The following is a 17,742-nucleotide window of genomic DNA, read 5'->3' on the forward strand; positions in this document are numbered from 1 at the left end:
TGTTTGGGGGGGATGTAGGTGATTATCCACTTTGATGTTTCAAGCAGCTCGCAAGATGCGGTCGAGGGAGGCGGCCGTGAAATGTGTCCCTTTCCCATGGAATTTCTTCTGGGAACTGTAAATCAAAAAACAACCAGCTTCCCCCTAGACGGATGAGGAGTTTAGACACAACGGACTCCCATCAGTTAGGTCGAAATGGGCACAGGGCCTCCCTGTAGCTTTCCAGACACACAATCCAAAGCTCTGCTTTTAGTGTTTCAAAGCCCTGGAGTTAGAAACCACTCTGTATTCCAAAAGGCTAAGGCTCGGCTTTTTCTACAGGTGGGGAAGCATCTGGTCGTGGCTTCTGCAGTGGGGAACCATTTCCTCACGGTGGAGTCAGCATCAGGGGGCTGGATATACATGGCTGCGGATCTGCGCTGCATCAGTTAGACGATGCAGGCACAGCTTTGCAGCCACCGCGGGGCTTTCCCACGAAGCTGCGGATTGAAAAAGTCAGGGATTTACCTTTTCTGCCGTCACTTAGATGTCACTCTGGGGCCAATCTGTGGGCAGTGCCTGGTGGAAGGCGACCAGCGTTGGTCGCCTTCCACCAGTAGGGCGGGGCAGTAGCTCCAGCACCCAGATGGTCGCCCAGAAACCAGGCACTCCTTCCTCTGCGTTGGGTGTTCAACGAGAAATGTAATGAAGGAATGCAACCATCATGCGGGCACATTAATTGGGCAGCTGGGATTGGTTGCGGTTCCCTTCTGAGTCTTTACTCAGAAGTAAACCTGGGTTTGCCACCAAGTAATGTGTGAAGTGGCTTATAGTTTGCTGCCAAACTGGTGTTTTTAATCTCTCATTATAGATTTAGGTCTGAATTTTTGTGCTAAGCCCTGAGAGCAACGGCCTGGAGACCACACGCTGTCTGAAACATCACAAGGGATTCATCTCTTCCTCTCCTGTTGACTGTTGCAGTGGGTTTTTGTTTTCTCTCTCTCTCTTTTCCTTTTAAACACAACTGCTGCTTCTTTTCCGTTCTCGCTGGGGGACTTGCCTCTGCCATCATCCGCCCATCCCATCTCATTGTGGGAAGAAGGTCCGTGTGCCGCTCCAGTGTGTCGTGATGTGCTCTCATTCTTTGTACGCCGCCATGATTCTTGTTTTGAACTTTTCATTTGTCCTGAGTGTACGTCCGTCGTCGTCCTTTAAAAAGAGAGCTTAAACGAACAGCAAAAGAATGTTTCTCTACACAGTGTGAAGTGGAAGAGAGTTTTGGATGTAGGAAGTGGGTGTGGGTGCTGGACGTTGAGTGACGGTGAAAGGATTTTAATTTACTTTTTACAACTGGAAATGAGACGGAAAGTGTGATCCGCCTATATTGAATGCTCTGCATTGAGAGAGGGAGACTCTCCTTAACTTTGCAAGTCCTACCCCATGGGCTTGCCGGTGGACTAAAGATTTCAACTCTGGTCGAAATGCCACCTCCTCTCTGCTCACACCCCGCTGTTTGTTTGCTTTTCTACTCAGTGGGCCGTATCCAGCGGTGTCATTCCGCAAACTCCTCTGAATCTTTCCATTGTGCAAGCGGTTGCTCAACAGATTGCACAGCGGGTTGCACAAGAGCGATGCACAGTGGACTGCACAAGCATAATGCACAATCGCTTCCGTGACTGTGCTTACACCAACGTAGCTTGAGTTGGATTCTTCTCTTGAGCATAGTTCAGAACTTAGTTTCCGCTAGCGCAAACTACGTTCGGAACGATGAACTTCCCCAACAGTCTCTGGCAGCCCCACCTTAAATACCTGGTGGGCAGGGACAGAAACAGACATGGGCTTAGACTCAGGGTCCAACAGGTTCAACTCCTTAGGTAGGGTGACCATATGAAAAAGAGGACAGGGCTCCTGTATCTTTAACAGTTGTGTAGAAAAGGAAAATTCAGCAGGTGTCATTTGTATGCATGCAGCACCTGGTGAAATCCCCTCTTCATCACACAGTTAAAGCTGCAGGAGCCCTGCCCTGTTTTGTATTTGGTCACTCTAGTATAGCTCTTGCAGCTTTAACTGTGGTGATGAAGAGGGAATTTCACCAGGTGCTGCATGCATACAAGTGACACCTGCTGAAATTCCCTTTTCTACACAACTGTTAAAGACACAGGAGCCCTGTCCTCCTTTCCATATGGTCACCCTAAACTCCTTGCCCACAAACTCTTCCCAAGCACCTTAGACTTGGTCTAAGGCAGCTTGCTCATCTCTCTGCTTGGAGGCTAGGTAGAAACCATTGGATAGTGAGGAACTTGAGGCTCTCCAAGTGTTGTGTGGACTGCAACTCCCATCGGCCCTAGCCAGCATAGCCAATGGTGAGGGAAGATGGGGATTGAAGTCCAAGAGCATCTGTAGGGCCACTTGTTCCCCACGCCCAGCCTGGTCAGACTAACAGGACAATTTGATGGTTGTATTCTAAAAAAGTTATCCACTATGTTTTGTTTATTACAGTTTTATCCCGCCCTTCCTCTATGTAGCTTAGAGTAGCACACATGGCCTTTTCTTCCCCCTTTATCTTCACAACAACCCTGTGAGGTAGGCCAGGCCGAGAGCGAGTCACTCAGCGAGCTCCCTGGCTAAGCAGGGATTTGAACCCGGGTCTCCTTAAGCCGACGGTTTAACCACTACACTTCGCCGGCTGTGCCGAACCTTGAGCTGTGTTTATGAAACACTGTTGACACGGCTTACACTCTTGAACCTAGATTGAAAACAAGCAGGATTGCCCTAAATTCAGGAGTTGTATAAATCGGTCCTTGGCTAGACCCTCCATATGATGGAGAACCCAAGATCTGACATTTAGATCCGGGAATAACCTTTCAGTGCAGCTGCCTCTTCTGCCCCAGCCTCTGAAGGAAGTGAGTGAATGGATCTGTCTCTGCGCATTCAGACATTTTGATGCTGTTCCATGACTTCTAGGGGATGGGAGACTCTTTGCACTGTGCAGCAAAACATACCCTTGCAGGCTCTTGAACCACAAGGCCCCTTCTCCTAAATATGGAGAATTGGCTAGTGAAGCACCAGATTCTGTCTTTCTAAAGAGGGCAGTGCAAAACTGTGTGGCTTCTTGTACCATTTTCTCTTTTCCGCCCCCCCAGGGATGGGCAAAGAAGTGGGGAATCTGTTGATGGAGAACACGCAGCTGCTGGAAACTAAGTAAGATACCAGCTCCTCTTCTAGAAGTATTTTTGCCTTGTTTGTTTATGTTGTGCAGTGCATGTACGTCATTAGCTTCAGACGAGACCTGTGTGTTGCTGTTTTGCCTGTTAAACATTTCCCGCCCCCGGACTATTCAAGTGCACAAGCGGCTTCCGTTTCTGCAAAATCTGGGAGAAGCAATACTCAAGTTACCTCTCTTATTGCAAAACTGAGCTTTTTCACATTGCACATTTTAGAATGTTTGAAAAGGACATTCTACTTAAGCTGTTTCGGGCACAAAACCGGAGGCTTACAAGCATCCAGTGAAGAGCAGGAGGAGCAGCGGAGGTGATCGTTGCTTCTGCCACTTCTCCCATTCTGCATTTTCGCTAGATGGGCTTCTTTTTTTTTGCCCATCTAGCTGGGGCATTCGAGAAGGGAAGGAGGCTGGAGATGACTTGGGATAGCTTGTATCCCAGCCTCTCCAGTTTCCTCCCCTCCTTACCCACTGGAGCGCCCCCTTTCCCCCCTCTCTGTGCCGGCTGCAAGAGGGATGAAGCGCAGTTTCCCGGATCCGAGGTCAGAGCGCTGCCTCCAACCTCGTATCCAGGAATCCGAAGTATCCTACGGCTCCCTCAGGCAGTGTCTAGGGGCTGCAGGACTGCTCCCCCCACCTGGAGACAGACAATGGTTTTTAAGACATTCTTTTTTAAAGAGGACAGAGAGTGGTTTCAGGAAGGGTCACATCTCGGGTTCTTGTGAGAAATCGGATAGCAGTGCCCACAGTGATGAGCATCGCTCTGCTCGATTGCTGAAAGCAAAGTCCCAGTGGTGGGCATTACAACCCGCCTTGAGTGGGCTGCCTGCCTAGTTCTGCTCAAAGGCCCTCTCTCTGCCTCCTTGTCCCAGTCCCAGAAATGCTTACTCTGTGGACGAAGACAGGGCAGCATACGCCGGCTGCATTTTCCACTAGGGATGACAGCTCAGTCCCCTTGATCCCAGGCAGGAAACGGCACAGCATCAGTACGCTGCAAGTGTCTTCATTGGTTTTCAAAGAAGCACATCCTATCCCCCATGGTAGGGACCAGGAAAAGCTGTCGTAGGGGGTGGTGGAGGTGGATTGGTCCTCCTGGAGTGCCCCAAGGAAGCATCAAACCTATCAATAGGCAGTTTCGCTAGCAGAGGTCTGATTCATTTTGGGGACAATTCTGTTCACCTGTTCCCTTTGAGTACACACCTTTCTTTTGTTCCACTGCTGCCTCTGGCCAAAGAGGTTTTGCAGGTTTCTGAAATGAGGCGACAACCTGCCAAACCCGTTTACCAGAGGCGAAAGTCGAGTGAATGTGCACACACTAAGGGCAGTGGCGGCACCCCGTTTTCAAACCCTCTCAGCTCTCTCTGAAAAAGCTGCACTACTTCATCTTACACTGCAGCTTTTCCTAACGGTGGGTCCCCAGATGGGGTTGGACTACCATGGCCATAATCCTCAATCATTGCCCTTGCTGGCTGGGGATGATGGAAGCTATCCCAGAACAACTCCCAGAATTTGCTGTAGTGTAATGTGAGGTGTGTGTTTTTTTTAGCTGAGACGTTGCTTATGGAACAGGTCTTTCCCCCTGCCCACTGTCCTCCCCCAATTCTTCCTTATTGTACTGGTGGCCATTTCCCCGAAAACTCCTACATAGAGAGCTCTAGCGCCATGTGACGCCTTCCAGGCTAAAGATGCTTCTGTTTCTGTTTGCTTTTCACTGCCCCGAAGAAACGCTTTGAACATCGTGAAGAACGATTTGATTGCCAAGGTAGATCAGCTCACGGGAGAACAGGAGGTATTGAAAGGAGAGCTGGAAGCGGCAAAGCAAGCAAAAGCCAAGATGGAAGCCAGAATCAAGGAACTCGAGGAGGAGCTGAAAAGGTGAGCGTCCGACTCCCTGAATGGCTTCTCGGCTCGAAGCCCATTCGGCGAGTTCTCCATTGAGGGAAATAGACAGGACGGCCTTGATTAGAACGCCTAACCTTAACGAAGCAAAACACAAAAAAACAGGTTTAAAAACAGCCAAGTAATTTTGATTGGAGCCTGCGGGGAACCCACAAATACCAGATGAGTGTAAAAGCACCCTCCCGCCCGGGTTCCCCAGCTGCTGGCATACAGAGGCATTTTGCCCCTGGTAATGGAGGTAGCATGTAGCCATTGGGATATCATCATCAATTCTTTATTGTCCCGTAGCCAAAGCTCTCTGGGTGGTTTACAAAGTTTTTTTTTTAAAAAAATACAATATGCAAAATTTAAAAACATAAAAATACAGAAACAGACATTATACACAGGAACAACGCATATGAATAGTACCCATTGATAGCTGAATTCTCCATGAATTTATCTAACCCCCTTTTACAGCCGTTCAAACAAGTAGCTATTGATAGCTGAATTCTCCATAAATGTATCTCTCCCCCTTTTACAGCTGCCCAAATTAGTAGTTGTTGACAGCCTAACCCTCCATGAATTCATCTAACCCTCCTTTTACAACCATCTCCATGTTAGTGCTTATCGCCCCTACTCTGGTTTCAGATTCCTTTCACCTTAACGATTAGGTTGTAATTCTTGGTAGAACGGCTAAAGGTTGCATCTCTTGGGTGGGGTGGGAGAAATTAGGACTGAAAGAATATCCTCTTTTCCTATGAAGCTGGCATTTTGGGGACATTCTTTATAGCTGTTTGGTGAACGCTAATTGCTCTGAGTTGTTCTACATCTCTGATGTCTGCTACAACACTTCCCCGCACAATTTCCCCACCTGTACACTTTCTGCACTGAATGCAGGAAAATGCCCCCAGCTACTAGTCAGCAACTGACAGCCCCTGGATCGATTCTGCCCCTTGAGAGGTAGTTCCTATCCTTCAACTGGCAACCTAGAGGCAGAGGACTAAGTGGCATTTGTGGACCCTGGACTCACCAAGCCACTTTTTGGGGTGGAGTTGCAGTGCCCTGTCATGATCAGGCCTGTTCCCCTTACTGTGGGGGAAGGGGTTTCAGGCTATCAATCGAAATCAAGATTCTGAACCAGAAGAAACAGGGCTAGAAATGTTCCAGCTTACACAGGAACCCGGGGAGGAGGTTCTCCCAGGCTCTTCACCAGCCAGGGATGAATCTTCACCAGACCTTAACAGTGAAAACGTTAACAACTCTGTGGGAACTCAGCAATCCTCAGAGGGGGAAGGGACGTCAGAGTTGATCAATCCCAGAGTCCATCGCAGATTCAAACGGACGGAGCTGAAAGAAGGCGAGAGGCGATCTACTCGGCTAACTTCTCACCAAAAGCTTCTTCAGAGGAATCCTCCTTGAAGTTAAGGGACTCAGGGAGAAGACCTTCCCTTTTGTTGAAAGGACAACTGTCTCTCTTAGTTAGCCGAGTTTCAGCCTAGAGGAAAGTTCCTGGTGTTTAAACTCTCTCCAGGTACGAAGAGATGTTTGTTTGCTGAATAAAGTTTTGTGGATGACTTGACAGGGCTCTTTATTGTCTTGCACTGCAGCGGGAGAGCTTGTAAACACAGCATGCCCCCTCTCTGCTCAGAATGTCTCTGTGGGAAAAACTAGTTGCCCACCAGAGGCTCAGGGCTGTGTCTTTCTGGCCAAGGCGTGGCCTCCACGGGAACTCCTGTCGCATTTAACCTTCTTCACCCTCTTTTCCAGAGTGAAATCGGAAGTGATCGTCGCCCGTCGAGAACCCAAAGACGAGGTGGAGGATGTAAGCAGCTATCTCTGTACAGAATTGGTATATTACATTATTAAAATGCCTAGGGAATGAGGGGTTCTTTTTGGGGAGGGGGGATTCTTCTTTATTTACTTGATTCACCTCCGGGGCGTGAGGTATCCAGACACACCTTGGCTGTTTTAATTTTCACATGATCACAGCCAGACACTAGTAGCCCTAAACATGGTGATATTCAAATGCAGGTTGTTGCATTTTTAGGGCTACATGTGTCTGGGTGTGGTCATGCGAAAATTGGAACAGACAAGGTGTGTCATGACAAGACATGACTGTGTGGAGTTGACTTTGCAGGTTTTGTGCTGAAAATCTCAGGGTGTCCGTGTTGCTAATTTTAGCTTCTTTCTTGGGGTGAACAGAAGACCCAAACCCAAGACTTGCAAACCCAAAACAGCAGCTTTTAAAAACAAACAAACCACACGCCACGTGCGTGAAACATTGTCATCATCCTGAAGCCAATTCTGAGTGAGGGCAGAAGTTTGCTGCCAGGCACCAAGTTCCTTTCCCTGAAAGCACTGTTCCCTGCTCCTGCTCTCGTGAGAGTGTCACTCTGAAGCTAGTTCCAAGTGAGGGCAGAAGTTTGCTGCCAGGTACCAAGTTCCTTTTCCCAAAAGCGCTTCTCCCTGCTTCTGCCCTCATTGTGAGAGCATCATCCTGAAGCCAACTCCGAGTGAGGGCAGAAGTTTGCTGCCAGGTACCAAGTTCCTTTCCCCAAAAGCGTTTCTCCCTGCTTCTGGCCCCATTGTGAGAGCATCATCCTGAAGCCAACTCCAAGTGAGGGCAGAAGCAGGAACATGTACATCCCGTCCTCATTCTTCTGGGTAGGAAGGAACTTCAAAGGAAAGCAATGCCAGCCATCAGTGAGAAGTGGGAATGTCATTGCTGATAAGTGGAGCAAACACTTCCTGTCCATTCATGTCTACACTCACTGAAATGTACCCCGTTGTTGCAGCCTATGAACAGGCTGAAAAAGTTGGGTGGCTATTTCAGCTCAGCTCCATTCATAACTGGCCTTCCAACTGCTTCACAGTACTTCTTCTGGCCTCCTAATCTGCAGCTCACTAGCCTTTAGCCCAGCCTTTTTGAGGATGACGCAAGGGGCTGCATTTCAAACCTGTCCTCCTCTGTCTGCTGCTCAGTGGTCGCTGGGATCTCCCCCAGGGAACCATCCAGACGATGAGTGTGACCATGTAAGCTTGGCCATGCTGGGTGAGAGATGCCAAGCCTTCCACCCTAGCAGCTGCTCCCCCTGGCAGCCCACCACTTGTGTTTCTGGACATCTATGTAGAGAAAAGCCGGATGGTTTGAATCCTGTGAGCTACTAGTATGTGTCTCAGTACTGACTTGCTAATATGGTTGATACACCCATGCAGACGCCATTGGTTTAGATCCAGAATTACTTTTTCTTTCTGAATGTAGGATGAAGACAGACATAACAATTTAAGTGTTGAACAGATTGTTTGAATGCATTTTTGCTTCCCTGATAACACATGTACATTCTTCTTTTCTGGAGGGCCCTCTCTCCCAGTTTTGCAAGTTTCCAGCATATTGGAGTACAGCTGGGTGTGGTAGGCGCCTATTGGCCAGCACCTATAAAGTGACTGACATTCCCTCCACAATCCTGGTCCTGGAGAAATTCTGAAACTGTTTTTGAAATTTTCTGAACGTGCTTTTGAAGGACAAACATGTGTAAAAATGCCTATCTGCTTCGATTTATTTTTTAATTTTTAAAAAAAATGATAGCCATTCTTCCTGAAGTGCAACGGAACGGAGAGGCTAGGGCTGAATTCACAATGCGGGTGAAGGGTTGCTTTGGCCATTGTTAAAAGATTGTTACTTCTGTCTTCTCCTTAAATAATCCTCCACTTTTGCATCACCTTGCACTGTCCCCAAATTAGGCTCAGGCCTGTTGAATTAACTTTGTCTGTGCATGGAATTAATATGAGTTGACTAACCCATATTAACATCTCACTCCTGTAAGCAGGCTTGGTTGATTTGAATGCTGACTTGTTTACCTCGGAAGCTTGTATAAAACAAGCTGGCTTTTTGCTCATTGCTTCTCCTCCAGACGCGATGATTTCCTTGCTTTGCGGGGTTGCGCCTTGGTTCTCCTTGGCTAGAATTAAGAAACGTCTGGGGTAGGGAGAGGGATTGTACAAGATACCCAGAATAAGCTAACCTTTATGCCTTAGTCTCCTGGCTTTGCACTTTACTAACCTCCATCCCCTTCCATTTCCCATTGGTTGAAGCCATCCTCCTCCCCTCTGCAGGACAACATCCCCATCGCTCAGCGACGGCGGTTCACCCGCGTGGAGATGGCCCGGGTCTTGATGGAACGCAACCAATACAAGGAAAGGTTGATGGAGCTGCAAGAGGCTGTCAGGTGGACAGAGATGATCAGGTGAGAGCAGAGTTTTTTTTATTGTTAGGTGTACAAAATTATACATGATAGAGGTGTGCAAAATTATGCGTGGAGAAAGTGGCCAAGGAGATATTTTTCTCCCTCTCCCATTTATTTATTTATTTATTTATTTATTTATTTATTTATTTATTACATTTATATACCGCTCCCATAGCCAGGGCTCTCTGGGCGGTTTACAGAAATTCTAAAATTGAGATAAAAACAAGTATACAAAATTTAAAGTTCTAAAACACAGAACATACACACATAAAGCATTAAAAACCGGGCAAAGAGGAAAGTCTTAACCTGGCGCCGGAAAGACAGCAGCGTTGGCGCCAGGCGAGTCTCGTCAGGGAGATCGTTCCACAGTCTGGGAGCCACCACCGAAAAGGCCCTGTCCCTCGTTGCCACACTCCGAGCCTCTCTCGGAGTAGGCACCCGGAGGAGGACCTTAGATGTTGAACATAGTGACCGGGTATATTCCCATAATGCTAGAACCCAGTGGGGTCATCCCATGAGGCTGATTGGTGGGAGATTCTGGGCAGATAAAAGGAAGGACTTCTTCACACAGCGCATAGTTAAACTATGGAATTCACTGCCACAAGTTGTAGGGATGGCCACCACTTTAAAAGTGGATTGGACAAATTTCTGGAGGAGACGGCTATCAATGGCTACCAGTCCTGATGGCTCTATGCTATGTCCAGTATCAGAGGCAATATTCCTATGTGTACTTGTTGCTTGGGAACATGGGTGGGAAGATGCTGTTGCACTCATGTCCCGCTTGTGGATTTCCCACGGGCAGCTGGTTGGCCACTCTGAACAGAATACTGGACTAGATGGACCCTTGGTCTGATCCAGCAGGGCTTTTTTTAAATGTTCCTGTGTTCTTACTGTTGCACCATCACCATTTTAAATGTAACTTATTTCCAAACACAATTGATGGTTGTGTTTCCATTTGGCATGCTAGTCGAAGAGTTGCTGTTTTGATTTGTAAATGTACGGTTGTTGTTTTTAGTATTAGATTGGTTGGCTGGTTTCCAATGTTGTGTATGAGATCCCTTGTGGATGAAAGGCGGTTTATACATCTGAGATCCCTTGTCCATGAAAAGTGGTTTATACATTTCAGAAGAGAGAGAGAGAGAGAGAGGGAGAGAGAGAGAGAGAAATTGTTGGGAGGAACCCAACAGGGAGGGAGGGGTAATGGCGATCCGAGCTGTTTACAGCTTCATTGATAAGAATGTAAGAGCCCTGCTGGATCTGGTGAGAAAGGTTTGGATCACAACCTTGAGATGGAATGATAGAGGTGGAGTCTGCAGACACATCTACAAGGTGATGTGATGGTTTCAGCTTTCACCTGGAGTTGCTGCCAGGATTGCAAAAAAGGAAGAAAAGTTGGGATCCCCTCCCCTTTTGAAAATGCAAAATTCAACGGAATGTCTCCATCCCACATTGTTTCCGTTATCTACAGCAGTGGTTCCAAATTGATGGTCCGTGGACCCCAGGGGGTCCGTGGCACCATTCACATATTCACCATTCATTTCTGGAGTCCACTGACAGTGAATTCCTACCAGAAGTAAAATATAACATCACTGAGCACCTGCGTGATTTAGCGACTAGCTTCAGAGGTTACTTCCCTTCACCTAATCCTGAAAACTCATGGGGAAGGAATCCTTTTGAATGTGGTGATGTACAACTAACAACTCTATCTGCGGACGAGCAAGATATGCACTTGTTGACGTAACTTGTGATGGTTCATTGAAATCATTTTTCAAAGAACATAGACTGGACCAATTCTGGGTGAAGGTTTTTCCTCATTATAAGAAATTAGGTGAAAAAGCTTTGAAACATCTAGTTCCCTTTTGTTCCACATATCTTTGTGAACAAACATTTTCGACATTTTGTTATATGAAGAACAAGCAAAGAAATCGGCTCGATGTTGATCCAGATTTAAGATTAAAGGTAGGAAACATTGAACCGGATGTGGAAGGGATTGTTCAGGACAACAAGAGGCATGATTTCTCCCATCACATTTAGGTTTAGTAGCTGCTAGAAAAGTCATAATTTCTTCAATTGTAAACTAGACGTTAGAAAAATTAAATTAGTTTTTATATTCCTAACTAAATCATTGTCATTTTTGCGTGGTAATATCACAAACATCACAAATTGTCTGTTTTTTTAATATACCTAAAATCCTTTTCTTATTAGGGGCTACCCCTTATTTTCTCCAAAAAATTGCTTTGCACAGGTAACTACCATAGAGATAACAATTTTTTCAAAAGTAGGGGGTCCATGGCTTGGCATTTGAAAAACAAGGGGTCCACAGTACTTAGCTAATTGGGAACCACTGATCTGGGGGAAACAGATTTAACCACCTCAAATTAACTTCTTTGCCATTGGTCTCGTCCATCTAGCTGATGAAGTGGAAGAAGAGCTGTTGCCTTGCTGTATATATACCATTTAAGTTTCCTCTGTTGTATTTGTCCACAGAGCCTCCCGAGAGCATCCTTCTGTACAGGAGAAAAAGAAGTCCACCATTTGGCAGTTGTAAGTAATGGGCTTGCTTGGAAGGAGTCCAAAGCAGGAAGGTGTGCATTGTGAGGAGCTTTCTGCTTGGTCGGCAGAAAGCACAGCCATTCTACCGGCCTGTTTATAGTGGCTAAAGCGTGATAATCCTATCCACACACCATGGATATGAGGAGGCCTGCTGGATCTGGCCATGGTCACATCCCTGCCCATTTTACCACCACAGGACACTTCCTCCTCATCGCCACCTCCTCCTGCTGTCTGGTGGAGCAGGTTTAGCACAATGGCCATTGTTATTACAGCTGGGTCAAAGAGAGTGAACAGGTCAAAGGAGGGGCCTGGATATGTCATGCTGCTCTCCCACAGGGGTCCTTCTCAGTTTAGGCCCCGTCCCCACCTTGGCAACAGGACCACGGGGCAGGTTTTGCATTCACATGATGCCATTCTGCTGCTTAGCCTGCAGAAGAGAAGATTGAGGGGGAGACATGAGAGCACTCTTCAAATACTTGAAAGGTGGTCACATAGAGGAGGGCCAGGATCTCTTCTCAATCCTCCCAGAGTGCAGGACACGGAATAAGGGGCTCAAGTTGCAGGAAGCCAGATTCTGTCTGGACATCAGGAAAAACTTCCTGACTGTTTGAGTGGTACAACAATGGAACCAGTTAACGAGGGAGGTTGTGGGCTCTTCCACACTAGAGGCCTTCAAGAAGCAGCTAGACAGCCATCTGTCAGGGATGCATTGAGGTGGATCCCTGCATTGAGCAGAGGGTTGGACTCAATGGCCTTATAGGCCCCTTCCAACTATATGTTTCTATATTTTTCTGATAGGAATGAATGACACGTTCCTCAGTTTTCCAATGGCGTGTTTGATTTACATACTTGATATCTCGCCTTTTCAACCCCCCCAAAAAGGGCACTGAAGATGGCTATCAAAATTAGAACAAAAGCCAGTCAACATCTAGGTTTATAATCAAGTGGAAACCTCTTATTGACTTTACGCGGGAATTAGGAAAAAATGATTTTTTTAACTGTGGATTCAACGAATAAGAAGAAAACTTTAAGATAATAGAAAGGGAGAACTTTTTTTTTTTTTTGTAATTATAGAGTAAGAGAAAATATTGTTACATATCTTTGCTATGGAGAAAATCGGAAGCCCCTTTTAAGTTTGTATGTTGTTGTGTTGTTGGTTTGCTTGTATGTCTGTGGGTGGTGGGTTTTTTTTTTTGAAACAATAAAACAGTTAAACCAAAAAAAAAAAGATTAGAACAAAAGCATCATTTAAACAAGAATATCAAGTTTTTATATGTTTTAATCCATTTTATTTATTTTATAGTATTTTGTATTCCATGTTGTTCCCTGCCTCGATCCAGAGGGAGAGGCAGATAATAAATAAATATTATTATTGTTATTATCATCATCGTCAGAATTCAACACCCCTTGGTTTCCTTCTTTGCCCCCAGCTTCAGCCGCCTGTTCAGCTCCTCCTCCAGTCCTCCGCCGGCGAAACGGAGTTACCCGTCGGTGAACATCCACTACAAATCTCCCACGGCGGCTGGGTTCAGCCAGCGCCGCAGCCACACCATGTGTCAGATCTCCGCCGGGAGCCGCACCCTTGAGTTCTTCCCGGACGAGTGAGTTATCATCCACTTTGGCTAACACCCCTGCTGCGGCTTGGCTTCGCGGGAAACCCAAACGGTGGCTCAAAAGCATGCGCTGCTGACTGAATGTTGGCAAAAGCTCTGCACATCCCCCAATGAGTTGGACTCTGGTCACCCCAAGAATCTCGTTTTTCTTATCTTACGCGTGTTCGTCGTTTCATTTGTACTTGTTTTTAAAAATGACGCCCCACCCTTCGTCTTGTTAGGCTTACGGGTGCCGTACCAAACGTAAAAGCGAACCATACAGTAAGACGCGTCAACCAAAGTAAAAAGGGGAAGTATGTATTTATTCAAGGACTTGCGCTGAAAAGCACAGAATACATTTGTCAAAGGAGGGAGGAAGACTTCCACAAAGTAGTTCAAAACTGAATGTATTCCAGATTCAACCAGGCTCAATGATCCCCTGTTACAGACACTTGATTTATTGTGCAGGTTACCCGGTGGGGATCGAAAGAAAAGAACTTTGCAAAAGAAAAGAATGGAAAACTGGTGGGTGGGGGAATGTAATGGCCTTCTAGAGAAGGGCATGGTTGCCTGGCTGGAACCCTGAACAGCAGCATTCCTATTAGGTAAGAATACGCTGTAACATTTTATTGCAGGCCCCAGTGTTTTCAGTCACGAACACACAACTGCCAAGCAAACCCAATGGTAAAGGAGGGCTAACTTTGATTGCCGTAGAAGCCAAGATTATGCCTGGGGCTGTGGACAGACACACGGCACCTCAGAGGAAATTTGTGCATATATGTGTGTGTGTGTGTGTGTGTGTGTGTCTCTGTGTGTGTCTCAACCGTTTCTTCGCTCGAGTGCCATGAGTTTCTTTCCTGCTTTTCCTGTACATCTTGCCTGGGCTTTCCTCTCTCTTCCTGCGGCCATGGCAATGCTTCCTTGACCCCTCTGACTCTCCTTTCCAACCATTGATTCAGAAGTAACCCCGCCGCGTCTCTCCTCAGTGACTGCACGTCATCCGCACGGCGGGAGCAGAAGCGGGAGCAGTACCGCCAAGTCCGGGAGCATGTGCGGAACGACGACGGACGCTTGCAGGCTTGTGGGTGGAGCCTTCCCGCCAAATACAAGCAGGTAGGGCTCATCTGGCGGGAAGGGGAGGATCCCGCGACTGTGTCGGGGAGTCCATCCCAAGTGGGAAGCCCAGTAGAGCAGGGATGCAGAACCCGAGGGCCAAATCCAGCCCACCTGTGGCCCTCAGAGGGCCACGCCCCTTTCCCTCTTCAAAAGTTTCCCGGCTGTTGTGCAGTCTTTGGCACCAGAGAAACGATAAAGAAGGCATCAGGCGAGCCTCTCTGGAGAGGCTATTCCACAGTTAGGGTGCCACCACTGAGAAGGCCCTCAACCTAGCCTGCCAGGGGAGGGAAAAAGAGGTCCATCCTTCCTCCAGCGGTCCATTGCATTTCTCTGCTGGATGCAGAGGAAGGACGGGGCATTCTGTGTTAAGTATATGAAAAGTAAGATACTTGCTTAGTCATTAAAATTGTGTATGTATGGCTATCTCAGGGTTAAACAGAGAAAGACTCTCTGTGTGCAATTACCTTGAGATACACTGGCAGCTGTACAGGGAACCTTGCCAGGATGCTCTTAGGACATTAAGGGGTTAAGGATGAGAGTACACCAAAGATCCTTGAGGCCAGGCTAGCCTGACCACAGCTGTTTGTAATGTAGATAAGAACTGTGTAGATATGTATGTGTATATAGTTTCTCAGTTCTGTAAAATGGAACTGGACTGCACGGAACTGAAAAAGAAGCCTGAAGCGAATAAACTAACTCTGCTGTGTAAGACCTGGATAGTGTGCGTTTGTTTCTGAGCACGGACAGAATCCCAGAGGGAAAGTTCTGGCACCCAACATTCTGTCCCTCCTCCGCCAGCCTGCCCACTTGCCTCTATGCCGTTTCTTGTCACCAGGAACTACCATGCCAGTGCTTAAATACAACGTTGCTATAATGGCATCAGTAGTCTTTCCATTACTATACTTTGTATTCCATTTAAAAAACAAACAAACATCAAGCGTATAGCAAAAACAAACCCTCACATATCTCTATAAGATTTTTAAAAAGTTTTATGTGTGTACATATCAGGGATGGGCAACTGCAGGGGTCATCTTTGACTCTCCACCCCAACCTGCTCTAGGAAGAAATATGTATATAAAACAATGCTAAATTTGATCCTTTAGCACTCTGTAGCACCTCCAGGGCGCTGAAAGGGACCAATTTGGCTTTGTCCATTTCTTTTAGTGCTCAGAGCCACCATGGAGCGCCATTTTGTTTGTAACAAAATAAAAAATAAATTGGAGGCACGGTGGGGACCTCATGGGGGGCAGGGGGAGGGATAAGTGACCCGTGGATGTGATCCGTATGTGTCGCTCACCCCGGGTGTGTGTGGATGGGTGTATAAACACACACATGAAATCATTTCTCTGGGTTGGCCTCTCTGGAAAACAGGGCGAGGGGACAAGGTGGACCTTTGGGCCCGTCCAACAGGAGTCTTCTTGTGTAATTCGGGAGCTCGAAATCACATTTTTGCCATATGGATTGATTGTGCCGTCTCTTCTACACTCCCAACAGTTGAGTCCCAACGGCGGCCAAGAAGACAACCGGATGAAGAACGTCCCCGTGCCTGTCTACTGCCGCCCTCTAGTAGAGAAGGACCCAACCATGAAGGTAAGCGTCAAGGATGTGCAAGAAACCGACCACACCCCCATTTATTTTAGCGGGGATTCCTGCCTGGTTTCAACGCTGCACATGATAGCCCTGTCCGGGCATTATCCATGAGTAGAGCCTCCCTGTGAAGACGGAGGAGTGGGAGTGAGCTGCGGGTTCTGCCCCGGACCTCCTGTGTGGCACTTAGCCACACTTGGTCATTTAGAGATTGGTGTAGACATTGCTGCAGAGAAAGCCTATATGGGAGCAATTGCCTGCATGCTCAGAGCCGCTCCAGAATTAGGGAACTTCCTACAGCAGGGGTGGGTAGAAGGTAGATCTAGATCCAGTGGAGGCTGCAGGCTCCCATGTCAGTGAATCCGCTCCGGGTTTCAGTCTGAACCAGTCAGAACTCTAAAAGAGCTGCCCAAGGTGCTGAACCCACCCCCAAAGTAGGTTCAGCACCTTGGATAGCTCCTTTTGAGTTCTGACTGAAGCCTGGAGTGGACTCAGTACCCCACTGACATCGGAGCCACCAGCTTCCACTGTCTGGATTTGCAAGTAGAGAGGTGTGTTCTCTCCCCCCCCCCCCCCGTGTCCCCCAAATTCTACTCGTCTTCAGTCAAACTCCCTTCTCTGCATTTTTAGTTATGGTGTGCAGCTGGTGTCAATCTGACAGGTTGGAAGCCTGTGGAACCAGATCCTGGCAACGGACAGAAGCCAGATCCAGGATGTGACCCTCTCACTTGTGACCGAGAAGTGGAAGGAGAGAGCGCCAAGAATAACCACACGTCTCCAGAGAAGAAAAAGGTTGGGAAGGAGGATTGTCCGGTGTCCTCTTCTCTTGCATGTATGTTTAGGCATCCTGACCTGAGCTGTTTGTCAAGGACTGGATATGCAGAAAAGCTGCCACTCCGCACTTAAAAGTGCATGAAACGCACTTCAGTGCAGCTTAGTGCTGTTCAATTAACTCTAATGCCCATTGAATAAGGATAGTGAAGCATTTGTGGTTCTGCTGGAAGTGTCAATGGTGGTTTTAAGGCTGTTACTTGGGCTTCACAGGAGGAGACTGAGGTCTTAGCTAGACCTACCGTTTAGCCTGCAACAGAGGATGGAAGATCCCGCAATGTGTTTATTGCGAGATCCCTCCTCTGTTTATACGTGACGTGCAACGACCTCCGAAGGAGAGGCGTCGCACCTGCCATTTTTAAAAAGAAATTAAAGGGGCAGCAGCGCACGAACGCTCGTGCGCTAAAGGTAACTGTTTTTTTAAAAAATTTAAAGTACTTTCCCCACTCCCCCTACACTCCCCCTGATGGGCGCAGCGCTCCTCCTGGCTCCTCGGGAGGAATCACGCGGAGCCGGATCAACCCACGGCGCCCGGCCACACATTCCACGGTCTTGGGCTCAGCCTGGGACCGCGAAAAAAACAGGGCCAAAGGGGAGGGTGTGATCCTGGGACAAGGGAAGGATGATGCCTCCCTGATCCCGGGATCCCCTGTGCATCATGTGGAATGGCGGAATTCACTTTGGCAAGACACTGTGACGGCCACCAATTTGGATGGCTTTAAAAGGGGGTTAGAGAAATTCC

At 47.5% G+C, this 17,742-nt stretch overlaps 2 protein-coding genes across 14 annotated transcripts in view; one reads left to right on the top strand and one right to left on the bottom strand.

Annotated features, from left to right (window-relative positions):
- LOC134409982 (major facilitator superfamily domain-containing protein 1-like) overlaps nucleotides 1–17,742 on the bottom strand; it is a 319,448-nt gene that overhangs the window by 71,954 nt on the left and 229,752 nt on the right. The window lies entirely within an intron of this gene.
- MAPK8IP3 (mitogen-activated protein kinase 8 interacting protein 3) overlaps nucleotides 1–17,742 on the top strand; it is a 72,350-nt gene that overhangs the window by 39,825 nt on the left and 14,783 nt on the right. For 8 of the 13 annotated variants that reach the window (XM_063143602.1, XM_063143604.1, XM_063143603.1 and 5 more), the window contains 9 exons: nucleotides 3,123–3,180; nucleotides 4,922–5,074; nucleotides 6,845–6,926; nucleotides 9,170–9,321; nucleotides 11,809–11,865; nucleotides 13,305–13,475; nucleotides 14,453–14,579; nucleotides 16,077–16,172; nucleotides 16,800–16,961. In XM_063143602.1, coding sequence (XP_062999672.1) covers nucleotides 3,123–3,180; nucleotides 4,922–5,074; nucleotides 6,845–6,926; nucleotides 9,170–9,321; nucleotides 11,809–11,865; nucleotides 13,305–13,475; nucleotides 14,453–14,579; nucleotides 16,077–16,172; nucleotides 16,800–16,961 — 1,058 coding nt within the window. The remainder of the gene's footprint in view (nucleotides 1–3,122; nucleotides 3,181–4,921; nucleotides 5,075–6,844; nucleotides 6,927–9,169; nucleotides 9,322–11,808; nucleotides 11,866–13,304; nucleotides 13,476–14,452; nucleotides 14,580–16,076; nucleotides 16,173–16,799; nucleotides 16,962–17,742) is intronic. The other 5 variants (XM_063143609.1, XM_063143610.1, XM_063143611.1 and 2 more) reach the window with 2 other exon arrangements.

The sequence above is a fragment of the Elgaria multicarinata genome, chromosome 17 (genome assembly GCF_023053635.1).
Source record: "Elgaria multicarinata webbii isolate HBS135686 ecotype San Diego chromosome 17, rElgMul1.1.pri, whole genome shotgun sequence".
In the NCBI taxonomy this organism is placed as follows: Eukaryota; Metazoa; Chordata; class Lepidosauria; order Squamata; family Anguidae; genus Elgaria; species Elgaria multicarinata.